This window comes from Dermacentor andersoni, chromosome 3, assembly GCF_023375885.2.
Source record: "Dermacentor andersoni chromosome 3, qqDerAnde1_hic_scaffold, whole genome shotgun sequence".
Taxonomy (NCBI): Eukaryota; Metazoa; Arthropoda; class Arachnida; order Ixodida; family Ixodidae; genus Dermacentor; species Dermacentor andersoni.
In genome coordinates, this window is record NC_092816.1 from 19,691,279 (window position 1) to 19,718,255 (window position 26,977).

Consider the following 26,977-nt stretch of genomic DNA (forward strand, 5'->3'; position numbering starts at 1 on the left):
CTTTTACAAGCACGCTTTATTGTGACGAGTACAAGGGCAAGTAGTAAGAGTTGCAGCTGCGTTGATTCGGCATTTCGTTAGTTTCGATGCTGCTGAACCCATCGCGGTAGCTTTGAGTGATTTCCAGTTCGCGACAAATGACTCTGTGGTGACAAACGATGAGCATACTCACATTGCAGATCGGTCAGTGTGGCAATCAGCTAGGTTTCGAATTTTTTAATGCCTTGGCGCAAGACATAGGTGTTGGGGAAACTGAGACGCGCCGTGACAACGAGTACTACAGCCTGTCAGCAGAGAGGTGAGTGACCTCGCAAAAGTTTATGTCTCTCAGAATGCCGTTTTTGACTGCACGAATTTCACTGGATTAATATTTCTTTCCGCAGATTTTTTGCTGTTGACCCCCAAGGTGGTCTACTTGCCAGTACCGTCCTGGTTGACACGGAAAGAAAGGTTTGCTCATAATTGACCCGTTTCCTACAGGCAAAAATGAACAGACGTGTTTTTTCCGTTCCTTTGTAGCCGTGCGGTTCGCCAGACGTCTTAACATTCGCACCCTTTGTGGCTTTCAAGGCGACATATCGTCGTGTCTCCCAAACAGTGTAATTGCTTCCTGCATCATTTGTGCACAGTTGACATCGCTAAATGCGTGGAACTTGAATACAACTAAAATTTTGTTCTCTTAATTTAACCGAACTTTTGATGAAGTGCACACTATTGCTAAAGCCCGTTGTATCTTTCATGACCTGTCCCTAAGATAAAGAAATTGAACCGTTTCGCATTTCTCGGCTCCTCTTGCACAAAGAACACGCATGCGTTTACAGAGTTGCACAGCGCACAAAATAGAACAAAACGGCGACTTCCAATTAGGGAAAACTAGCAAGATCTGTACATGCACTCCAAGCAGGCTCATCTAGTGGCTGTCCTTGAATGAACATCTAGATTCGGGGACTGGACATAAGGGCATGTCATATTAATGGGAAAATGTGCACTGCCATAGTGGCAGATCAGTCATGCCCAAACTACACTTATAATTAAGTCACATATAATATGCCACAATAAATCTTGCACTGCCTTAAAATGCAAATATGGGATTTCATGTGCTCATTTGCTTGGATGACAAAAACTATACTGGTCATCACAACTACCTAATGTGTCCGAATGTGACCACTTCACCTTTTTGTGCTCAATGCACCACTGCTGCTGCTTGAGGGAACAACACTGCTTTCCATAATTTACCTTGTCCTGTAGAGAATAAATAAATAAGAATTGGACATAAACCATCAGCAATTATTGCCAATGTAAGTGAATAGCCGACCGTTTCTAGAAAGATATTCATTTTCTTAAAGGAATGATGCACTTGAATTTGCTGCCATCAAGGTATTTAGATAGGTTTTGTTGTTTCATTAGGTAATTCCATAAAGAACATAGCCATTAACCAGACATCTTAGCAGTACTGTAGGTGGTGGATATACATATAAACCAATTTGTCATGTGTGTTGTCTCCAGCAGCACGAGCGCCAGTGTGAAAGGCAACTGCTATCCTTCTTGCTCTTGCCTCCAGAGTCCTCTCCTTCACCACAGGGGGATAGGGTGGCAGGAGAAGAGGAGGGCGATCATTTCAGAGTGCTCCACCATAGTGTCAAAACGTTGAGACACCCCAAAGCCCTCACGCTACAGCACATGCATCTCAGAGCTATAACAATTGTAGTTCACCAATGAACGTACCCCGCAATTCAATTTAGCAAGAGCATGTGCCCTTTGCATAGGCATCTTTGTCTCGGCAGTGAAAGTATGACCACCATGAAAACAGGTTAAAGATCCATGAAAAGGTACTCACATATAAATATTCAGAGACTTCATGTGATCTGTAGCGCAAATGAGCATGCCAGACAACAGGGAAGATGAAGATGTGGTGCTTTCCTGTCATCTTGCAAATCCATTTGTGCTACACATCACGTAATTCAACACCAGTTAAACGATCAGTCTGTCCTTTGGACTTTATGGCTTAGGAAATTTTTGGCTGGAAGAAAAAAAAAACAGCCTTGTCATTTTCCAGCCTTCGCAGCAGAGATTTCGCTGCCAACAGCATTTTTTCAATTGGTGTGGTCATGTTTTCACAGTAGTAGCATCATTTTCTACTTCAGATTCACTGCAGCTCATCAGCAATTCCTATTCTCAGTAATCCTCAGTAGTTCAAACTATAAAGCTAAACAGTAGCAGACACCAGTGGATCTGGGATACGTTGGTGCTGACACATGCCCTTAAATAGATAAGTTAACAAAGTCTTTAACCAGGGGGTGGTACTTACCAAAAGTTGACAGTTCTGAGCTAACTCACCTACTTTTTCAAGGGTAAATGATTGATGGTGGTGGGTCACAGCTTTCGACAAGATTTTTAAAATAAATTGTAGCGTTTAACATCCTGAAACTGTGCAGTGGGTCACGAGGGACACCATAGTGGAGTGCTCGAGACTAATATTGACCTCCTGAGGTTCTTTAAAGGGGCCCTGAAACATTTTTCTAACTTATCATTGAATGGCCTCACTATTAAAGGATGTCGTTTCACAAATCTCCTGGTGCAAAAATTTTTTAAATCCTACAACTATAAGTGTAGTTAATGCACTGATATCCAGCTTTCTTCCTCCTTTCATCTCCACTAGCATGCTGGAAGCTACACAATGGAGAAGCCAAGAGGGCAAAGCCCTGGCCAAAAGTTGAGTGTTGTGGCGGTGAAAGGGCTCGTCACGGCACCTCATGGCAGCTGCGGAAGACTATGCTATACAGCCTGCTGCTCCCATCTCATAGGTCGTGTTCAGAAGATGCAGCTACACGCGTGCAAAGATGAAATTGCTTTCCTGTCTGTTTAAATTGCAGGCATATATACCTTAATTTATTTAACTCAATATTAGCAGTTATTTATTACTGAGAATGTTCTCATGGTCACAAAATGACCCGGTAGCATTGGGCCAGCTGCTGCCGACGCTGTATGACGACATTGTAGAAGCGAGAGCAAGAGATTTTTCGCTGTGTTTGACAGTAGATTGTAAGTTCCCTGCTGCATACAGGGTCCTGAATATTTGGCTGCGCTTGTTCAAAAAAAAATTTTGCACTCACCGCAATATTGCTTGGTTTCTAAAAAAAAAAGTGGAAATTTGCCTGCGTTTATGGGGATGTGAGCTGCTGCCACGGTGGCTCAAGCATAAACTTGGGTCGCCACCTGTCGTTATCTGCAGAAAGCAGCGTTTCAGGGAGGGCAGTCACCTGTTCCAGGAGCGGGAAACACGTGGCGGCCCTTCCTGAAGCGCTGCTTTCTGCTGATGACGGCAGGTGGTGACACAAGTCTGTGCCAGGGCCGGCTTTTCAGACGCCATTTTTCCCATAGACGAAAACAGTTTATCTTTTTTTTTTTTTCTTATGAAACAGGCGACTAATCGTGCCTAGTGTTATACTAAATGAAGTCGATGCCAAAATGCGATCGTTCTGCAAAATTTGACCAAGAACAGTGCAGCGATGAGCGCAGAATATTTTTTTGAACATGCGCAGCCAAATATTCAGGGCCCTGTACAGTGCAGTAATATTTGGCTAACATATTCACTGCAGCTTCTATAACAGATCAGCAACGTTTTCTTACTATGTTCAAAAAGTGTTGCAGGGCCCCTTTAACATGCACCTAAATCTAAGTACATTAGCATTTTCGCATTTCTCTGCCATCAAAATGCAACAGCCACATCGGGAAATTGAAACCAGGATTTCATGCTCAGCAGCACAGCTCCATAGCCATTGAATGAGCCAAGTGGGTAAAGGTTTTTAATAGTTTAGGGAGGAAGCAGGTGGGCGCAGAGGTGGGGGGATGGAAGGAGAGTTTCATTTGATGTGGCAACTTATTTTCTAGTATTCTTGACTGACGGGAAAGACAAAGCGGGAGAGAAAAGAAAGTAATCGACTTGTCTGTAACGTCAGCCTTGAGTAAATACAACCTTTCAGCTGGAGTCATTGTTTATTATCTTCTTAATTATTCCAACCAGACAGATCAAACTGCTTAGCTTCCAGACACTGTGAGACAATTTCCACAACTTGCCAACTATTCCGACTGAGAGCACCCTTCTAACAGCATACTTGTTTATCTACATGCTCCTCTTTTAGGACAAGCAGGTGCATGTTATAGATGTAGTTAAAAAAAATTTTTTTGTTGTACTTGTGCAAATGTTGGCCTTGTTGAACTACACAAACAAATCTTTCATTTTCTTGGTATCGCAGGCCGTCGGCAGGGTGTTGAAGGAAGCCTGTTACAGCAACAAGTGGCACTACGCCAGTGGTGCAGCTTACACTAGCGCGCAAGGCGCTGGTAACAACTGGGCTCTGGGTTATATTGAACATGCTGAGAAAGGCCTGGATGAGATCTGCAATCTTGTGAGGTGCCATGCTGAACAACGAGACTGGTTGGATGGCTTCCTACCCATTTTTTCTCTCGGTGGAGGGACAGGCAGTGGTTTGGGAACCAAGCTCACTGAGACCCTAAGGGACTACTACCCAAACACTCCTGTCATAGCAGCAGTAAGCAGTTGCAATATACATAATACTTGTGCTGTTCAGTAAATAAACACTCTACCGTGAGGCCTTGGTGCAATGAAATTATTAATGTAACTTAATTTCTCCCCACAGGTTTCCATAAGAGACCATGCTTGAAATAATATTAATTGTTTAGCACAGTTTCTATTTAACATGCTTCAGGATAGCTTTTTAATACACAAATTTCTGCTCCCATGATCCCCTAGCATTAAACTTTCATTATGCAAAAAAGTGAGGCATGCAGACAGGACACAGAAGAGAAATGGACAACACGAACGCCGACCATCAACTGAAGGGAGCACTGAGGCAAAAAGAAGAAAGGAGACACAAAACTTTTCGCCTTCGTGCTCCCTTCAGCTGATAGTCGGCGTTCGTGTTGTCCACTTCTCTTCTTCTGTGTCCTGTCTGCACGCCTCACCTTTTTGCATAATGAATCCTTACCAACTAGCTCGGCTTTCTGTCGATCTAAAATTAAACTTTCACTTTTAAATGCAAACTGTTTTGTTTCATACAGCTCGCATCAGTGGTTGCCTAAATGGAGAATTCTTGCATGTCAAATTATAGTATCTCAATGGGAAAATCAAAACTGAACTAAAGCTTAAGCTTCCTCACAATGGCCCATATAAAGGGCACACAGGTGGCAGAAGAAATCAATCTTTTTTTTAAATGTATTCATTATGGCTATTTTCTTTATCCTGTACATATATTGTTGCTTGTATTGTGACCTACCACTCCTGTAATAGCCCAACGTTGGGCTGACAGTATCAATAAATGAAATTATAGTTATTTCCCCCCCCCTTTTTTTTTTACTGATTGTATGTTTATACCCTCCGGTTATCTCATGTACTTGCTTTCCTGCCAAACTTTGTATAATGTGTTTCTTGCATGTATCTCTTCTCTGTGTTAGCTTAAGGTTTACTAAATTCATTGTTATCCCTTGTATACCACTAGTATGTGTAATTTCAGATATCTAGATTGTAATCAAATGTTCAGGTGATGTGTCCCTTAAACTAATGCTGGTCTTGAGGCCTCGTAAGGTATTTCAAGTAAATGAGTATAAGCCTGTAGCCAACCTCATTGCAAGCTTATATCCACAAGTGTGTACAGAAGGTGGGTTGGGGGAACGTCTTCTTGCTGGTCCAGGTGGTGTGGCCATTCAAGTCTGGAGAAGTGTCAGTGCAGGCGTACAATGTGCTGCTGTCTCTAGCACATCTGCAAGATTCTGCAGATGCGCTCCTTGTGTTAAGCAATGATGCTCTGCACCGGGTGGTCACCCAGAGGTGGGCACTGCGTAGCGCCTCTCTGGTCGAGATGAATGCACTGGCTGCCAGACACCTTACTTGCCTGCTGCAGCCCAGCCGAGACTTGCATGGACTGCACACCTGTCTTGGTAAGTCTTATTTAGCATTCCTCTCAGCTGGTAGACGCATATCTTGAGTTGTTGCTCCATAAAACTCTATATGTATAACATAATGCACATCTCTGCTGTAATTTTGTGCCCTTCCCGGTAAGTTATTTCTTTAGATGTTTTCGGGTCTCTTCCATTGCGAGAAGTTATTTCTGTTTCAGCAAGTGTTTTAAGCACTTGTTAAAAACAGGTATAGTAAAAATAAAGTAGTTATTCTTTTTTTTTTGGCAATGCTGTACATGAGGCACTGTGCATCAGGCATTCTGCGGTAATCACCAATAAGTCCTACTATAACTGAATGCTAAATATTTTGTCTTCCTCTATGCACGTTCGCAGGTGATGTTCCCTCTGAGCTCGGATGCCATGGGTCCCTGAAGCAGGTGGGCCTACTTCAGGTGCCACAGGAGCAACCTGCACTGGCTGCCTTCAGCTGCAGCCCCTGGCAGGGCCTTGTGCGGGCCCTTGGCAAGATGCAGCGCTGCCACAGTGCCACCGATGAAGGTTAGCAGTGTCACTCTCATGTTTTGTTAGGCCCGCTGCATTCACATAGATGCTAGTGTTTTGTTAGTTAGGGTACCCTATTAGCACCTGTGTGGAAGTGTGTGTCACCCGGCCGAGCAGTCGTACCGCAGATCTTTCAATTTTTCGGACGACAAGTCCACAACTTTCCTCGATTCCACGTGATTCACTCAGAAAAGCTAGACAAACTAGTGCGATCCATTTCACCATTCCTTGTTTCCAAGTCTTTGACCGAAGTTTTCGGTACAGGATATAAGGTGTCGAGGATGTCAAGTGGTGATCTCCTTTTGGAGCTCCAAAATCAGAAGCAGTATGAGAAGCTGCGAAAACTTGTGTCATTTGGGGAGACCCAAGTAACAGTAACCCCGCACCGTACCATGAACACAAGCCGTGGTGTTGTCTCGGACGATGACTTGCTGGAGCTCACTGAGGATGAACTCTTGGAGGGCTTCAATGACCAGAACGTTATCAATGTTAAAAGAATTAAGATCAGGCGTGACAGCAAAGAAATCAAGACCAAACACCTTATATTGACTTTCGGCTCAAGTATTCTGCCCGAGTCTGTAGAGGCCGGGTACATCAAGCTCCGTGTTAGGCCATATGTGCTAAATCCGCTTAGATGTTTCAAATGCCAACGCTTCGGCCACAGTTCGCAGAGCTGCCGAGGCCGTCAAACCTGTGCGAAGTGCAGTGCACACGAACATACTTCTGAAGCTTGCGTGAACACTCTCCATTGTGTAAACTGTGAAGGCGAGCACGCCGCATACTCGCGGTCGTGCCCGTCCTGGAAAAAAGAGAAAGACATAGTCACAATCAAAGTAAAGGAAAACATATCATTCAAAGAGGCACGCAGGCGGGTAGCATACTTGCCAAAGAAAAGCTTTGCCGAAGTGGCGCGTCAGGGGCAGCGTCACAACGGCCTCCGGCGGCTGTCCGACCCACAGGCAGTGAGTCGGCAGCTACGCCATCTGCCCCCGCGGCGGTTGCAGCTAGCGCTGCTCCGTCAACCCTGAATGAGGGATCATCGACCCCGAAGGTTGGCGCAGCCGAGGCCTCCCCGGCCCCTTCCTGCACTGGCAACAGCCGGCGCAGACAAATCCCTCAGGGAGCCCCATCGACCTCCGGGCTAGTGGGTGCAGGGGTCTTGCCCTCCAAGGCGGGACCCTCTCTAGTAACTTCTCGCTCGCAAGAGCACGTGTCCGGCGCCTCACAGGAGGCAATGGACAATACACCTACCCTGAAGGCGCACCAAGCGCCTAAGGAGCGGCGAGGCTCACTCGAACGCTTCAGAAAGAGCAAAACCCTAATTAAAGGGCCTCGAAAGAGCTCTGTAATCTAAGGCATCTTTCCGTTTCCGTACACACAGCACCAACTTACTTTAAATATGGATACACAAATAATTCAGTGGAACGTCCGAGGTCTTCTTAGAAACCTTGATGATTTGCAAGAACTCATCCACAAACATAATCCAAAAGTGCTGTGTTTACAGGAAACACATTTAAAATCCAAACACACAAACTTTCTCCGTACGTATGTTACGTTTCGCAAAGATCGCGATGATGCCGTCGCATCATCGGGTGGTGTGGCGATTCTCACTCATAAAAGTATAGCATGTCAACCTTTACAGCTACGAACGCCCCTTGAAGCAGTGGCGGTGCGAGCTGTTCTGCTAAACAAACTCATCACTATTTGCTCGCTTTATATACCTCCACATTACAAATTAACTAAACATGAATTTCAATCCTTTATAGATGAATTGCCAGAGCCTTATCTGGTTCTTGGCGACTTCAATGCACACAACTACCTGTGGGGCGACCCTCGTATAGATGCGCGAGGACGTCTTGTTGGACAGTTTCTTTTCTCTTCTGGTGCTTGTGTTCTGAATAAGAAGGAAGCGACATACTATTCTCTTGCAAATAAAAATTCTCTTCAATAGATCTTAGCCTAGTCTCCCCGTCACTACTGTCTGAACTTGAATGGGAAGTTAATGACAATCCTTACGGGAGCGACCACTTCCCTATACTACTAAGAACATATAAAGAAAACGAATGTCTACCACAGGATCCTAGGTGGAAAATCGATACAGCCGACTGAGAGAAATTCCGAACCTTAACTAGCATATCATGGGATGACATGTCCTCGTTAGAAATTGATGCTGCTGTGGATTACTTTACAGCTTTCATTACAGATGCCGCATCTAAATGCATACGTGAAGTAAGTGACTCGGCATGCAAATGGCATGTCCCGTGGTGGAACGCTGAATGTAGAGTCGCACGTAGGAATCAAAACAAAGCGTGGGGGTTGCTACGTGCTTCGCCCACTGCAGAGAATCTTGTTAACTTTAAGAAAGTTAAGTCTCAAGGCAGGAGAACCCGCCGACAGGCCAGAAGAGAGAGTTGGCAAAAGTTTTTATCGAACATCAACTCGTTTACAGATGAGGCGAAAGTCTGGAACGGCGTAAATAGAATTAGAGGGAGACAAACATATTCACTCCCTCTGGTAAACACACAGGGTGATACGCTGCAACATCAGGCAGACTTACTTGGGGAGCACTTTGAGAGTGTGTCAAGTTCAAAACATTATTCGAAATCCTTCCTGAAGTATAAGCAAATAGAAGAATGTAAGCCACTCAAAAGAAAATGTCTACAGAATGAATCGTACAACTGCCCTTTCAGTATTGCCGAGTTGAGAGCTGCCTTGAGCTCATGCACCGGGATCTGACAGAATCATGTATGAAATGATCAAAAACCTACACAATGACACCCAAGTTACCCTACTCACACTTTTCAACACCATTTGGGCTGCAGGATACCTCCCAACTGCATGGAAAGAAGCCATTGTGGTTCCTGTTTTGAAACAAGGCAAAGATCCTTCCTTAGTGGCAAGTTACCGCCCGATCGCCCTCACGAGTTGCCTTTGTAAGGTATTTGAAAAAATGATTAATCGGCGACTCATCCATTTCCTTGAAATGAGCAAAATGCTTGATCCGTATCAGTGCGGCTTCCGAGAAGGGCGGTCCACAACCGATCATCTCGTACGTGTTGAAGGAAATATCCGGGACGCATTTATACATAAACAGTTCTTCCTATCGATATTTCTCGATATGGAAAAGGCGTATGATACAACGTGGCGTTACGAAATCCTAAGAGACTTGTTAGAAATGGGCATCCACGGTAATATGCTAAACCAAATAGAAAGCTATCTGTCCAGTCGTACCTTCCGCGTCCTTTTACGCAAGAAACGGGTGTACCCCAAGGAGGCGTGCTCAGCTGCACACTCTTCATCGTGAAGATGAACACGCTTCGCGCTTCATTACCACCGGCAATCTTTTATTCTGTCTACGTGGATGACATACAAATAGCTTTCAAATCCTGTAACCTCGCAGTGTGCGAGAGGCAGGTACAGCATGGCCTGAACAAAGTGTCGATGTGGGCAGACAAGAATGGATTTAAGATCAATCCTAACAAAAGCTCTTGCGTTCTTTTTACAAGAAAGAGAGAAATGATCCCAGATCCTTGCTTAGAACTGGGTGGACAACAAATACCTGTAAACAAAGAGCACAAATTTCTAGGTGTTACACTGGACTACAGACTCACTTTCGTCTCCCACATTAAACATCTCAAAGAAAAATGTCTAAAAACAATGAACATAATGAAACTTCTATCCCAGACTACGTGGGGTAGTGACAGGAAGTGTTTATTGAAACTCTATAAAAGCCTCATTCGATCACGATTAGACTATGGTGCCGTGATTTATCACTCTGCCGCCCCGAGCGCACTAAAGATGCTAGACCCAGTCCACCATCTAGGAATCCGACTGGCCACAGGCGCTTTCAGAACAAGTCCCATACAAAGTTTATATGCAGAATCAAATGAGTGGTCACTTCATCTTCAGAGAACATACATCAGCCAAACATATCTTCTGAAAGTCCACTCAAATCCTCAACATCCCTGTCTTAATACCGTTAATGACATGACATATGCTACACTCTTTCACAATCGTCCCTCCGTAAGACAGCCTTTCTCGCTGCGCGTGAGGGAGCTTAGTGAAGAAATGCACGTTCCACTCCTCGAGCTTCGCCTTATGCATCCAGCCAAGCTGCTACCTCCTTGGGAGTGGCAGCTCATACAATGCGATATATCTTTTGTGGACGTCACAAAACATGCTCCAGAGATTGAAATCCAAATGCATTTCCGGGAACTTCAGCACAAATACTCCTGCACGGAGTTCTACACAGACGCATCAAAGTCACACGACAGGGTGTCCTATGCAGCCGTCGGTCCATCTTTCTCGGAATCCGAGGTACTACATCCGGAAACCAGTATCTTTACGGCTGAGGCCTACGCACTGTTGTCGGTTGTAAAGCATATAAAGAAATCAAAACTACAGAAATCAATTATATATACGGACTCCCTTAGTGTTGTGAAGGCCTTGATGTCTTTCTGTAGCCACAAAAATCCGGTAATTAATGAACTCTACTCCGTACTCCGTACTGTGTAAAGCATATATATCTAACCAACATGTGATAATATGCTGGGTGCCTGGACATAGGGGCATCGAGGGAAATGTACTAGCGGACCAGATGGCCACATCAATTTCATTGCATGCAGTTCATCCTACTGCTTCGGTCCCTGTCACAGACCTGAAGCCTTTCTTAAGAAGGAAACTACGAAACCACTGGCAACGCATGTAGGACGAAGAAATAAATAATAAACTGCATGTAATAAAGCCACAATTAGGTTTCTGGCCTCCTGTAACAAAATCCCGCCGGACAGATGTCCTATTCTGCCGTCTAAGAATAGGACACACTTATGGCACACATAACTTCTTACTCACGGGAAATGAGCCTCCAACCTGTGGTAGATGCAGGGAGAGGCTGACCGTCCTCCATGTCCTACTGGAGTGTCGGGAAGCCGAATCCGAAAGAAAAAAACATTTTCTCTTAGCATACCGGCACCACATCCCCCTTATCCTGTTATGTTACTTGGTCCAGAACCACTCTTTGACACCAACGCCGTCCTAGGTTTTTTGAAAGATGTTGTGTTGGATGTTATTAGCCCCACACGTTCGTAGCGCTTCCTCTCTTCAGAGGATGCCGCTGCGATAATTATTTTGAATAGCACATGCCTCTAGGCCCTTGTGGTTCAAGGGCTCTGGCGAGGCAGTAGTGCTGTAAGCAATTTAACATCTCGCATATTTTAAACAATGCATCATTCTTTTACGATGGATTTTAATGTTCATAGTATTCGTCATTAGTCATCGTCATAATTTTATAGCACGTAGATTTTACGCACTTTACAGCGACTATTTTATGCCACTTTACAGCCAAGTCACATCTTCCATAATACATCGTTAACACTACCACTTGTCATGGCGCTCTTTGGCCAAACCTGGCCCTTGCGCCACAAAATACCACACATCATCATCATCACTTCCACTGATGGCATCGCTTGCGAACTGTTTCGATTGTCTCGTTTCGCGCAGCACACAATTTTGCGTGCTGTGCACGAGGACACCCGATCAGCGGTATAAGTCTGTACTACACGAATACTGAGGCAGACGCAAGCGGGTCACAGAGGATGATCCCGGCTGGAACACGTTAGAAAATGACATAGTTTTGGTGTTTGCAGGCACGACTGCACGACGTGGGAACGAGCAGACGAAACGGAAGTACATCTCTTTTGCTGCAGTGCGAAGTAAAACAAAAACATGCAGACATTCGTTTTGTGTCTTTTATTATTTCTCTTCGCTTTAATTCGTCTATTCTAGCAGCATATTACACAAATAACAGATGTTGGCTTCAATAATTCTCGGAAGTCATGTGTCACCGCGAGTGACGTCACAACGCAAACATGTGTACGTAGTCGCGCTAACATGTGTATGTCATCCTCTGGCTTGGAGTGCAGCACGTAGCGATTTAATACTTTGCAGACATTATCGTTATTGCGCATTGTATGCTCTGCGCTTGTCAGCTCAAAATGTTCCAGACCTGGTGAGCAGTGGCGTAGCTAGGTCGTCTGGCACCCGGGGCCCATAGGTCTTCTGTCACCCCCCTCCCGGGTGTAGTCGAGGAAGGCGAGGATATCGACAATTTCCGGGTTTCAGCACCAGTACAGCCGCCTTGGACACCGCGCACGTCCCCCGGGTCCCCCTCTCCTTCGCTTTCTTTCCCAGAGGTCGTGAATGCAGCAGGTATTGGCGGCGAGGAGTTACGGAGTCGCCATCTATCGGAAGCGCCTCGCTGGCATAGTATGAGGGATCACGCGGCGCGCTCCTCATAGGTTTTGCTGTCAGCGCTCACTGAAAACACCACGCGGGAGCTCTCCCGGAAATTTCTGTAAGTACTTTCGAAACGAGGGAAGTTTTTTACTGTCTAAATAATAATCTTGGGCAAACTGAAAGCACAGAATCGTTTACAGACGCTATCTCTTTACCGAATACATACAGTGGACGCCACTGTGCGCGGTCGCCACGGTTTAGTCTCCAGAACCGGCTTCTTGCGTGAAAGGTAGGCAAACGCTGAGACCAAACTATGTGAAATGTGTTCTTATAGTGTTTGTATATCTAAATGGAGCGTAATAGAACGAAGCCTCAATGCAGCCATCGCGCAGCTTCGCAGCGACCGACTGCGCGTCTGCATGCTTGTCCGCGCACTGTTTCGCTTTCGCCGCGTGCGCCTTTTCGCACCGTGCCATGAGCTTTAGGCCGCAGAATATGAGCATTTGACAGTATACAAGCAACCAATGTTGCGTGGGCGCTATCAGAGCTGTTCAAAAATAATTTCATGTTAGAGACTTCGACGCCTACGGAGACTGATGTGCCGGATGTCGCGACGATTCAATATTTTTTTTTCTAAATTCTTGGACGTTTCAATATTATTTCTCGAGTTGCGTCGCACTATATATTTATCGGTGTTCTCAACGTGCGATTTCCCGCTGCTTCTTTTTTTGTAATCCAGTGCATTAATTCATAACACAAACATGACCATATGTCATGCTTTTTTATGTGCTTCTTACCACTCCCTGTCCACTCCAGTGAACTTGCCAGTATCTATAGCATCGACAAGTTCATAGACAAAACCGTCATGACATTAGTCGGGCAGCGGGCTCGGGCAAGCGTCTCAGTGCGCGTTTTTTGGAACATTGCAGGCCCGGCACCGAAGCAGAAATCTTCCTCGCGTCTGTGCTTGCTGCATACCCGAGTTGTAGCCGATGACTGTTTGCCGGTTTTATGTTTCGCGAGCCAAGCATCACGCAGCGTCACACACACCGGGCTCCGTTGCGTACCTCCGGCACTGCGGCACCGAGCAGTAGCCTACCATGTTGCGCACCTTCAAAGGCAGCCACTACCTATTCTAGTGCTTTCAATCGTTGTAAAGAAGACACTCGAAGCGGGAAAATTTCACCACTAAATGAGGACCGCAGCGTACGAGGGAACTAAACTCTCCTTTTCAGCTCGCTTCGGCGCTCCCGAAGCAGCCGACGCGGCCGCTATGTCCACATGATCCCTAATAGCACGTCACGCCGACGGTGGCGCCAGCTTTTCCAGTGGTGGAGCTCGAGGCCAATACACGCTGTTTTTTCTGCTCCAAATAACACAGTGTGCTGCACCGATAACTTGTGATAAGCGCATGTGCACATCTTCTGTCAGACTGTAAGGCTTGGCAACCAATACAAATGCGGCATTGTGGCAAATACGGCTTACGTCACAAGTAAAAAAAAATTGTTATAACGTTTTATTTACCAACTTTAGCGGCAACATTGCATTTGCAAAATTGAAAGCCGACATTCATATCTTGCCCAACAACTTCACAAAAATCGTCGTAGGTACTATGGCCTGCAGTATTTTGGCTTTGGACAGCCCTGAACGTAAACGAAAATTAAATTGTGTCTCAGTGACGCTGATCTCCCCACCATATTAGAAAAATGGAAAACGACACCTGCCTCCCTGCTGCGCGGGTGCCAATGTTATGACAATTACGACTTCTCTTCATTGTGATGAATAAAGCCTTGTTTTTATTTGCTGCTATACGAGCAAACCTGATTATCCTAGCTGCGGTACCACCAAAAGATTAGGAACAGAATAAAGCACGCTTCGCGTCGATTTCGTCACCATAAAAAAATAAAGGACCTCGATGAAGCCCGTGCCAGCGAAACCTGTTGGTCTGCACTCGCAATGGAGAGGGTTGAGGGATCAACCTCACTGGTCCACTATTTCATATTTCTTTCGCTACTGCCATACTGGGCGCCGCCCGCAGTGCCAAAGTACTGTAGGTTGTAGCACCCAAAACGATTTTGTTTAAAAAGTTTTTGTTGAGTTAATAATATGACTTTGAGTCCTCAATTCTGGAATTGAAGTGCTTCCTCTATTTGGGGATTATTAAGGATATGGTTATTATTTACCTGCTATATTTTTCACGCTACCGAGTTCCTTGTAATCACAGACATATAACGTCATAGAATATCGGGAAATATCCTTACAAAATTCACGTTTTTTTTTAATTCTGTGCAGCTGACGCAGACACTGTACTTGTGACATGAAGTCATACAATAACAACAGTTTTCTGAAACTTTCGAGAGTAAGAAGGAAAGCGTGAAACATAACGGCAGGTTTCGCAGCGGCTTCTCGGAGCGAGCGGGAGAGGGGAAGTATAAGCGAGTTTAGTGACCATTTTGCGAATTAAATTTTTTAGCCCACACATTCGTGCAATTATTTCATGGGGTGTTGATAGAGCTGCAGCCGACAATTCTGCGGCGCAACGCATCGGGTGCATGAGCTCGGGCTACTGCATACCGGAGCATTCTTTGCCATTTGCGCCCAGTCAAGCCGGCGGAAAAAGGGGTGTCTTCAAGCGTATGACACCCCCCCCCCTCCCCCTGGCCCCTTGCACCCGGGGCCCACAACCCCCCGGCCCCCCCTGTTGCTACGCCACTGCTGGTGAGGCCCTATAAGCAGACTGTTACAAATTTTAAAGGGGCCCTGAACCAGCTTTTATCGAAGTGGAGAAATGCATTTGAAGTGAAAATAGGTTATTTCATAAACACTTTGCCGCAAAACGTGTTTCAATGCATTCAGCAGAAGTGGAGTTATTGCCAAACAAACACGGCCTCCGCTGTGCTCCCATTCCTGCTTCAATGCCTTGCACTGCGAAGTCTATAGCGCAGTGGGGCATGACCACAATGCTTTGTTTTCTAAATGTCACCATGGGACGCAGTTCAAATTTCATTTTGGATGGCCATGACTTCCGCCTTTGGTGCCTACGACGCGCTAAACACAAGCCAAATGGGGTTGTCTTCAGCGTGCCGCAGTGCACTTAGACAGTGGACTCGTCGTGGCACCATGCGGCGGCTGCAGTATCTACACCATGTAGCCGACCGCAGCTTAATTTCGGCCATCAGTGAATAGCAGCCAGATAAGGGAATGATGAAATAAAGCATCCAGAAGAGAGTGAGGACAGGGCTTCCTATTGAAAAAAGAGCGCTTTAGAGAAAGGCAACTTCACAATCCGCTTGCAAGCTTCACACACCACGTACGAGAGCAAAACTTGGCTGAAATGTTTGCAGCAGCGTATGCTATCTGCAGACTATGTTATTTCACCAAGCCGGAGGGGTGGTCCAGGGCCTTTTAAAAATGCTCAGTAAAAGCCAAATGTGTGTGCATGGCTTCCTGATGAGTACCACTGTGAGCATGTTAGCCACGTTGCACAGACATCCTGATATTTGCTTTTCATTGTTTTCACTTTACCTGCCATAAGTTTGCATTGAGCGAAATAACCAGATGATACTTGCTCCTATATGGCTTTGGACATTTCATCACTTATTACTTCCAGCAATTCATCTTGTATTGATGCCTTGGTAAGCCAGTACCAACAAATATTTTGATTTTGGCTGTTTGACTGTCTATACCTTTGGCACTCTAAATTCGTCTGGTGCACAGTGTGTTCAGGTTATCTGAGGATTAATGGTGACATAACCATACATCAAAGCATGGCCTTTGAGGTTATGGTGCATCGCATTCCTCCTCTTTGATTTGTCATTCCAGACTGTCCAGAACTGTCAAAGATGCTCATTGGCTTGGGGAATTTGGGCAATTTGGGACTGTCAGGAATGAATAATCAAAGAGGCTCATTGTTGCAATAAATAGTGCCACAATCTCAAAGGCCATACAAAACCTGATACACACTCTGAACTTCATTGCATTGTGGACTTGGACAGCAGCTCATATTTGCTTGCATATCACATCCAGGCATGTTTTACCGCCACATGCAAGCCGTGGCACAATAACACATGGAGGCATTCCAGCATTTCTTTTCCCTGTTTTCCATACTAAGTTACTGGTGTCTATTACTTCGAAGGAGCTGTAATTTGGGGGGAGGGAGATTCATGCAATATAACCAGCATCTTTTGCAAATAGCCTTGTAGTAACTTATTTTTTTAATTTCCTGTTTATTTCTGCAGCCATGGGCACTGAAAAGAGGCCTCCCACCTGTGTTGCCTCCCTGGCTGTTGCACGAGGCGAAGGGCTGTCGGCCCTCAATACCACTGACCTCGCCTGCCGCCATGCGCCTTTTGTGGAGGCGGGTCGTGAGCTCAGTGTGTGGACAAATCCTCACAAATTTTTGGGCTCTGCTCGTACCTTGTTGCTTGCTAGCAACAGTGATGCGTGTGTCCCTCACTTAGACTCATTAGTAAGCCGAGCATGGTGCCGATTCACTGAGGCTGCCTACCTTCATCACTACACGCGCCATGGACTGCAGGCTGAGGACATGGCTGATGCTTTTGTGCGTGTTGAACAAGCTATTGCTAGCTACAAACAACTGTCTAGATAATAATGTTAAAAGCTGGGCCAATTGGTACATGATTGAAGGTGAAACACCAGCAAAAACGCAATGTACATAAGCAAGAAGACAATGGAACAAGACTGGAACTAGCAACTGAACATTTATTATGGGAAAAAGTGCTATGTAACCTCCAGCACTGCTCCGGGCATGCACAAGAACTATCACAAGGCCTTCACAATGAATTATATTTCTTTTATGGTAGCATATCAGGTGATTTGTTTCTAGACTAGCTTTTTCTGGTGGTCTTGTGATGGTTTCCGTGCATGTGCCCGAGGGCTGCCAAAGGTTATTTATTTGTTATTTCCCACAATAAAAATTCGGTTGTTAGTTCTAGCCTCATCCCATCTTCTTCCTTGTGTACGCTGTGTTTTTCAAGGGTTTTTCACCATCAACTGTTTAGATAGCATGAAAGAATGTGCTGATGCACTCTAGTCAAATGTTCACTTGCTTTCTTATGGATGCAGTCCACCCAATTTATATCAAACTCGCGTATTTTCAGTAATTCTTTGTATTCAGCAGGGGATGTGCCCCTTAAATATACTGTGTAAAAATGTATTAAATGTTCAATGTATACATTGAGCTTTGAACAAAGGGTTTTGCCATATCCCCGTAGGATGCTTTTACCTCAGCACATATAGAGTGCTGATGGTGCCTTGATTCACTGAAACTGCTCTTGTCATGTGGAAATGGGCTTCCAAGACACACTGGAGCTTATCTACCTAGACATTTAGGGGCAGTGCATTGCGATGAGTAATTAATAATTAAACCTCGTTTATAAAGATAGTGTGAGAAAACCCCTGAAATCTATGCAAGTAAAACCAATTCCATGATGCTTACAGTGATTGTGCTAAACTTCGTAGTTTTTGTACTGTGACCAATGCATTAATTACCTATTTAAGACCAATTAACTGAATTTTTGAACAAAAACATTTAAGCTAATTGTTGATGTCCAAAAGTTGTATAGCTTGTTACTTAGTCATGAGTGATTAGCAGATTAACAAAAATATTTATTTGCATAACGCTACAACACCTGCTGAGCAGGTTGTGCCACTTGTGTCTCCAAAGTGTGTTCAAGTCATGTGAGATGTGTGTGTTCACCTGGTTGATGATTGCTCTTTTGGTAAGCTTTTGCAAAATTCAATTTCCAAACTAAATCTCTTTTGGTTAATATATAAAAAAATGTGCATAAAAATTATAAGTTATAAATGTAATAAAAATGGTTATTAAAGATAACTATTCTTCCAAATGTGCAAGATCCTCCTCACACCCTCTTGTTTGGTAGTGCCTATGATATGAATACGCATCGAGCATTTGTGGCCGTGTATGCTGAACACAACAGCACAGGATAATTTCATGAAGCAGAGGAGCACAGTGCAAAAGCATTCATGTAATTTGATTGAGTGAACATGGCAGAAATTTGCTAACATTAAGAATAATAGGATGTGAACATAGGTGCTGACTATGCGGGGTTGGGGGGCACCTCCGAGGCTTAAGCCCTCTCCGTAGTTTTCTGAGGGGGGCTTGTCATTACTGTCATTGCCAGAGTTCTGTTACCCACATCATTTGAGGTGTCTTTTGAGCTGCCTCTACCTTTGCAGTTTAAATTTTATTGTGGCTAAAAGCTTACTGCATAATCGTTGGTGTGGACATGCACGGATTTTAATTCATACTTTCGCTTTATGAAAATCCTGGCAATATGTGGACAAGCACATTAGAAACACCAGCGGCGGCTACCTCATTCATATTTTTTTACTTCAACATTTTTTAAAGCTTTCCACTGTGAAAACCATGCACAGACACAATATGTTTAAATATAATACACAGGACAAAGTTTATTATATCTTAGCCAACTAACAATTATTTCTAATGGTACGGATAGCCTATGGCTAGATAATGAATATGTTGTTGTATGTTGACCTCACTTCAAATTGCTTTGTCCAATTTTTTTTTTCCCTGAAAAAAAAAAAACTGCAGACTTCAGCGACCCCTTCAGCAGAGTCTTTTCTCAACGGCACGTGAATGATATGTGTTTCAGTATTGCTTCTCTTTCCAGTAGGCAATGCTAATAACTCAGGACAAAAAAACTGTTCCAATAATTTACAACATTTATTAGGGATAGAAACATCGGCACTTGCATGCAGAGGTGGTAAATATATATGGTTCACTCAGTAACCGAAATGAGACCAAGCCGGATTCACTCGAAATCAGAATCAATAGCAGCCATGTGCAGCAGCACTTATGCTCTGACTTGCAGCAAAAATAAAAAAAAGAAAAAAAGAGGCTGCAGCCTTGCTGGAAAGGCGAAGCAGTATTAGTAATAGCGAAGTATAACACTATATCACAATTAACTGTGGTTGAAATTGGAATGTGAAGATATATATATATATATATGGACATACATTAGTGGGGTTCGGAAAGCTGGCCAGGCCCCAGCCCCCCTGGAAAAATGAAAACCTTCCGCCTATGGATGTGAACGTCACCTTATATTCACTGTGATAACCGCTGTTCATTATTTGAAAACTATTTGAGACCTATTCAACATTAGATTCGATTCACTTATGGCACTATTTGATTCATATTTGATTTGGTCTCAAAAATTACTATTTGCACACCCCCTAGTAATTACTGTAGAATACAGTTTTTCTGTGCAAAGTGTGAATTTTTTTATTGAAATGCTAGCATTGCTGTAGTGTGTGCGTTCAGTATCTGTGTAGATGTGTAGTGTAGAAGTTTTGTTGATGGCCTTAGTATGTTTAAAATATGAAGCAGACATGTCTAGGCTTGGTGATGAAAGTTTTTTTTTTTTTATTTCTCACAGTGCACAAATTTCAAATACAAATCAGCAGAGGGCAACCTGTTTCACAGTATAAAGACACATTCATAAATTGCTTGCTTAACATATAAAAGGCACACCATGTCTGTTTGTTCATAGTATAGGCAAAGCACATATCAATAAAAGCAGTTTACACAACCATTTGTTTCTCTGCAGTGGTGCACAGCAGTCGAGCCAAGTGGGCTCCAGAATATTTTTTTTTATTGTTGTTGTCATAGCAGTCTTGGCAGCCCGTGTTTCAAGTGTACTGTCGACTGGCCTTGGACCTTGTATCTTGTGCAGGAAAAATGCCATGTATTCAGCCTGCTGTGTTGCTTAATCCTGGCCACTGACTCATAGCAGGAAGCCATATACAGTCACTGCTCAGTTTATGTATATGACCTTGAGTAATATGCTCTTATGCACGCAGAAACACTTCATATTGTTTGTTGCATTTATATTTGAAAGAGTAGAATGTGTTGTGATAGACCGGAGGTACAGCAAATAAAAGGCGTTTAGAAATTCTGTGAGGATGTGTTAGGGGAGCTGACAGCTTGATGCCTTTTTTTTTTTTTTTTTTCGTTTGGGCCCTTCATTCACTGGTATGTCCAGATTTTTCTAGCAATCGCATGTCATGCAAGCTTTATGTAGATTGGGTTCGACATGTTTCCCAGGAATAAGCATTATCAAAATCGAAAGGAACTTTTGGTATTCAAAGCAATAAATGTTAGTTTCCATAGTTGAGCACTAACTTCTGTCCTTGGTCAAAATGTGCAAAAGCCAAAATTAAAGGGCCATAAATTTTTAGTTTGTCTTGGAGCATTACCTCATTATAGAAAATTTACATCAGCATCTTCAATGTCAAGCATATTGACAGCAGAGTCGTCTTTGTGCCTTGTGAACCAAAACATAAGCTCTTTGGGCACATAGACAAATGTTCAGATATAAGCAACACACTCTGCTCATTGCATGAGCTACAGTTATTGTCATAATCTTTATCTGTATGCCATGAGAAAACATAAACAATGCCCTGAAAATTGCCTGAACACCACATGCAAGTGATAGAGGCAGTACAGTTTTGAAGCTATTCTAAAAAAGTTGTGTTTATTTCTTTTTGTTGTTTTCAGCTATGAAACAATGAATACCTGCTCTCCAAAACTAAATGACACTCTTTGCTATGCTCATTCACCTATGTTCTTTCCTTGGTTCTAAAGCTAGCAGACCATGACACACTTAATGTCATGCTCTGGATAAACAGACTGGCTTATCTACAAATGCAGCATAAGGGAGGCTACTTTGGTCCCTAAAAGAACATTCCAGAGATTGTTTTAATTTAAAGCGCCATGAGGACACATCTTCAATGGCGTAGCCTGTTATGCAAAGTGTTTCTGGTTAATCAGCAAATATATTATAAGGTCATGTATCTATAGCTTTATATGAGCAATTGACCACCCTTCCCTGGTTTGGGTTCAAATAGTTACTTCAGCTCCTCTTGTTTCACGGTCATTTCACTGACTGCCTGTAAAATTGGCTGACTAGAAAAGGTAGCATCGCTCACACTTTGTCTTGAATTCATGCTGTCATTTTATAGTCTTGTGCATTTACTGTGGCTCCTTTAGATTTTTGGAAAATCCATTCATACACTTGTAATCATCAAAATAAAATGTATTTACACTGTCTATATACAAAAAGTCATACATATTGTAATAAACAAAACTAGATGTATACACATGTATAAAAAGTGCCTTAAAACAACACACATTTTTGGATGTGCATAACATATCTGACGATGCAGAATAAACAAGATATTCCAAAAGCATGTAGCATAAAGGCCGAGCACTCTAGTAACAGCGTGAATGACATATCCTTATTTGAAAGCAGTAGTAGTTCATGCATTACTTTTTTAGACTTTTGCTGAAACATCTCTTATAGACATAAAAAGCTTCGCAGCCAAAATGCCCATGTCAACAATCTGAAATGTTACATGAAATACACCATTGGCAGCACATTAATCTAGAAGATTTACAAGGTCATGTGTGGCAGCCAAACAGACAAGCTACACTGCACTGAGCATAGTGACATCTGTTTTGCGATTTTTGAAGAGGCTCGGAACGGGTATTTGCAAGGCAAAAGCACAAGGCAAAAGCACAAAGAGGCACAGCAGCATTGTGAAATGGCATCATACAAGAGATGCATCAATTCTACTTTTACAAGCACCACAGTGGAATGCAAACACCATAAATATTTCCCAACATGAACATACTTGCGTGTGCATTGTATGGTTTTACAAATAAGCTAAGAAGAAATTTAGAAGAAAGAGCCTACATATTACACAGTAGAACTTTTCTTACCAGAGATACGTCGGTCCTTTCTTCACATAAACATAGCCCCACGAATTCTGCGTAAAGCATAGTAGGCCATCTTAAGGCAGTTCACACCTACATTCTGAGATAATGTCTCTAGTGTATAGATTACCTTCAAACTACATAATTGCAGGATTGATTTTTATCTTTGAAGTGGTACATTTGTTTTCACAAACTGTGCTAGAATGCTCTTGTCTGGTTGCGAGGAGCAAGCTTCTGCCAGAATGTGCGAGCAGCAGTGTGCATTGTGAAACCTAGACAATTAAGGAGCACTGCAGACAATGTCAGGTGTATCATTGCAAGCCCCATTGCAATGTCTCTGAGTGCAAGTGAATAGATAAACCCTCTGTGGTGGTGCATAGTTTAGAAGCAAACAGCACTAACAATGGAACTAGATGATGCAAGACAGTGTGCTTCTTGTTCTTATCAGATTTTTAGCGCTGTTTCCTTCCAAAACATATACGAGCTAGCTCACCTAGCTGCATTGTTACTGATGGTGCATGATACAGCAGCACTGCCACTCTAGCATGCATCACTGGCAAAATTCTTTCAAGGACATTTATGGTTTGTGGCAAGCCTTTTAAGTTCTAGTCATACCAGAAACAGCACTATATAATCACAGAGGCACTGCACTGAACCTCTTGATAACTGAGTTTTTACATTAATGGTTATGCTCACATGAATGCATTAAGGCGCATCTCAAGGATTAATTTGTCTTTCTCTTTATGAAATGGCACATAGGTGCTTTCCATAACTGCATGGTGAGTGGTCCATGTTTAATATTGGATATGTAAAAATAAGTAACTTCTTTGTACAGGCTGTGTTTGAACAGCCAATCTCCATCTAGTTTCACTGTTTTAAGCTAAAAGGTATTTTGCATCTTAAAGGGCCCCTCACCAGGTCTTGCCATTTTGAGCTGACAAGCGCAGAGGATAGATTTCATGATAACGATCGTGTCTGCAAAGTATTACATCGCTACGCGCCACGGAAAGATCTGAAATTTCAAACCGAACGCCGTCTTTCCTTCTCCTCGCGGCCACCGTGCTCCAAGCCGGAGGATGGCGTACTCGCATCCCTGCGCCTACGTACTCGAGTCTGCAGTGTGATGTCGCTTGTGGTGACATGTGACTTCGAGAATTATTCAAGGCACCATCTGTTATTTGTGTGATCTGTTGCTTGAATTGACGAATTGAAGTTTAAAGAAATAATAAAACACACAAATGGAATGTCTGCATGTTTTTTTTATTTTTGCTTTACTTCAAACCAAAGCAAGAGAGATGTACTTCCGCTTCGTCTGTTTGTTCCCACGGTCGTGCGGTCACGTGTGTAGGTACAGAAACTACGTCATTTTCTACCATACTCCAGCGCGTGATCATGCCCTGCGATCTGCTTGTTCTGCCTCAGTATTCATGTAGCACTGAATAAAACCACTAGCCATGTTTACTTGTGCACAGCCTGCAAAATCGTGCGCTGCACGAATGAGACAACAGCTCGCGTGCGATGCCATCAGCGGAAATGCGTAGCGCCGGAAAAAAAGAAGCGAGGGGAAACAAAAAATTAGGGCAGGGCCCGTGACGTATGCATCACACGATCCTCGAGGTCTGGTATGGGAGAACGCAGGGAAGAAATTTCGCTTGCGAAAGCTAGACGAGGCGAGTGGAGCGAGCATCTTGCTTGGCAGTGGAGCCCGCCTGCTGAAATCATGGGTTCGCGGCACTGAAATATTTCTATCTCGGCCATTAATGAGCCGATTTGAAAAATTTTTGCGGCAGAACACTCCCTAGAAGACACGTAACAACTTCCAGCCTATAACCAAAATTTGCTATGGGGCCTGGTGAGGGACCCTTCAAACGATAACGTGGACTCCAAAAATTGCCACAAAGGTCCACTGTCACTCCCTTGCATTCATCTTCAAAAAGTATCATTACCAGGTTGGTTAGCACGTCTGAACCAGCAGCAGTATTTGGTTTGAAATTACACAGTCATTAAACCCCACTGCTTCTTGCTATAAATGGCCATGTGCACTCAATATAGTACTTTTTGCAGTTTCTTCTGCACAGAACAATAGCATCACATACTTAAAAAAAGCAGTATTGATTACCAAAATACAGGGGAAGACATCACATCAATATGTAGACATAAAAGGATAAAAAAATGGCTGAATGAAATAAATAATGCAAATGGCACACAGTCCTTATATCACACTGGAAACAACGCACCTGGAACGTCTTGTAGCACAAAAGTGCATTGCAACAGGCATTTTCAGCCACAGCTCTTGATGGCGCAATCTTGAAGCAAAGGCATACTGAGACAAAGGATATGAATTATCGCAAGTAATTCATGTATGTAAACTACTTCATTGAAAACGTTGCACAAACATTTGACTGAAATTGATAGATAAAAGGCAAAGCTTCATACTAAATTATTTATAGTGAATTTACAGGAGTGTCTGTCAAGCCATATGCCTGTGTCATACTGGCACAAGTTGCAAGTCTTATTTCCCAGACCTTCTGCTAAAATGGTACCTATGATGCAAAGGCTAGTGAGTATTCCATGGACACACAGTGAAGATAATCTGCCAATTATATTAGTGGAGATAAAGACAAATTTTCACTCTCCTGTGTAGAGGGCAGGCATATTATCAATGTGTGCATTGCTTAGTGGCAGTCTTCGTTGAGGTAGCCATTTTAAGAAACAGACGTGCATTGCTCAAAACTTGCTCAAGTGCTTTTGCTTCAAGAACAGAGTGGGCAAATGTAGGCTGATCACAAGTAACGAGCATGCAAAAATGCATTGAGTCTGTAATACCACTATTGTAAGGTGCTAGTTGTGTACAGCTCATATCATCAATTGTTGTCAGTGCTATTGTAGCACCTTTTACGTCTACTTGTTAAAATTTTGGCAAACATTTGGAGACTTTTATCAGCACACACATACTGTAGTACAGTCGACTCTCGTTAATTCGACCTCGGTTCATTCGAACGCATTGAAAACTCCCAGCAAGAAACCGTACATTGCTATGGTAGAAAAACGTGTTTACTTTGAACACAAAAGCATGCCACTTTGGATAATTCGACCCTTACTGGCATCCCTTCATACGCCACAGTGGTTATATTACTTAAAAACAATAAATTTAGCATACAGCACTACTGCTTCCCGAGAGATGAAGCTGTTTTACTTTAGTTTTCCTTTCAGTTAAAAAGTGAGGCAGCTTATGAACATGCCGGTGCTCGGTGCTGTGTGTAGGTTAACTCCAGCTTCAAAAGTAACAAGCTGAAAGACATTATATGCTACCTCAAGTAATAACAAATATTTGAATACATTCATTTTGCCACTATTAGTAAATTTGGCTTTTTGGATTCGACCAAATCTCGCAGTCTCACAGGTGTCAAATTAACTGGAGTCGGCTGTAGCAGGATTTTTTTTCTTCTTAGCTGGTGCAATAGTACCAATTAAACTGCTTTTGAGCACTGCATGACAACTGAACATGGACAGTCAACAGAAGTACAAAAAGTAGTTTCCTTCACCCACTGCATCAAGGCGCCCTCCAGAACTGATTGCTATTCCTCTGCATGGTTGCTCTTCACCATGACTGCAGCCAGCACCTTCACCGGAACAATACCGGCACACTACCCTCATTGTGCACCATATCAGCAGGGCGTCCGTACTTAAATGTGGACTCTTATAACTAGTGGCCATGATCAAGATCTTTGCCCAAAGGCCAGTATGAGGGCTGTGATGAGCATAAGAAGAGGGGTTGAGGCCAGTGTAACTAGCGCAGTGCTGCTTAGTGCACTGTGCTCGTCTGCGTAGGAGGCCTTTGCCACAGGGCAGCCAAACCACTCGCCAACATGTTGCGTCCTGTTGTAAACATGCATGCGTCGATCGTTGAACCGCCAAAACTTCTGTCCCTTGAAGAAGTACGTCTGGCCTGCATGGACATAGGAGAACAATTGTATATGTGCACAAAATAAAAAGGAAAGCAAAACTGTGATTACTTTTGCGACCATAAATGGCAGTGCAATCAGTCTTAGTAAAAGACTAAGCCAACCATCCACTGCACTAACAAATTAAGAAATTGATTACTTCTCGCATTCATGCGGCCCCCTGTCTTCAAGGCATGTGTCTGTGCACATGCGAACGTGTTTCTTTTGCCTTACATATGTGTTGTTTAGTTGCTCTAGCTTTTTTCTGCCATGTTTTTGTTGCTTTTCGGTCAGGTGGTCCATGTGAAAGGTTTTAGATCATGTGTTTTTTTTCCCTATAAACTTCAGTTGACAAACCGTGGAGAATCTTGTCATTTCTTCTATTCGTGCTCGTCTTTGGCGCTGTTTCATCATGTTACATTAAGATGACATGAGGTCTAAGTGTGTCATTCACTAAGGCAAAGGATGTAGTGTCACCTCCTTTTCTGGCATGGACCTTTAAGAGCGCGGCTCTTAGGCAGCCGTTCCTGCAGCAAGCGTC

The 26,977-nt window shown here is 43.5% G+C and overlaps 2 protein-coding genes across 2 annotated transcripts in view; one reads left to right on the forward strand and one right to left on the reverse strand.

Moving 5' to 3' along the window:
- Nucleotides 1–76: 76 nt before the first annotated feature.
- Nucleotides 77–20,309, forward strand: LOC126519709 (tubulin delta chain-like). Its single transcript, XM_050169069.2, has 6 exons — nucleotides 77–298; nucleotides 384–450; nucleotides 4,257–4,553; nucleotides 5,712–5,958; nucleotides 6,313–6,477; nucleotides 16,953–20,309. Exons 1-6 carry the CDS (start codon nucleotides 159–161, stop codon nucleotides 17,321–17,323), a joined length of 1,287 nt encoding a protein of 428 aa, XP_050025026.1. The 5' UTR covers nucleotides 77–158; the 3' UTR covers nucleotides 17,324–20,309.
- LOC126519541 (matrix metalloproteinase-2-like) overlaps nucleotides 20,117–26,977 on the reverse strand; it is a 266,198-nt gene continuing 259,337 nt past the window's right edge. The window contains exon 8 of the mRNA XM_050168978.2: nucleotides 20,117–26,441. Within this exon, the coding sequence (XP_050024935.1) occupies nucleotides 26,212–26,441 (230 nt within the window). The 3' untranslated portion in view covers nucleotides 20,117–26,211. The remainder of the gene's footprint in view (nucleotides 26,442–26,977) is intronic.

What these genes read in the sequence shown, in the direction of transcription:
- LOC126519709 (XM_050169069.2), top strand. Translation starts at nt 159, where the DNA reads ATGAGCATACTCACATTGCAGATCGGTCAGTGTGGCAATCAGCTAGGT. An exon ending in TACAGCCTGTCAGCAGAGAG is followed by an intron (nt 299 to 383) that starts GTGAGTGACCTC and finishes TTCTTTCCGCAG; the next exon opens with ATTTTTTGCTGTTGACCCCC. An exon ending in TGGTTGACACGGAAAGAAAG is followed by an intron (nt 451 to 4,256) that starts GTTTGCTCATAA and finishes TTGGTATCGCAG; the next exon opens with GCCGTCGGCAGGGTGTTGAA.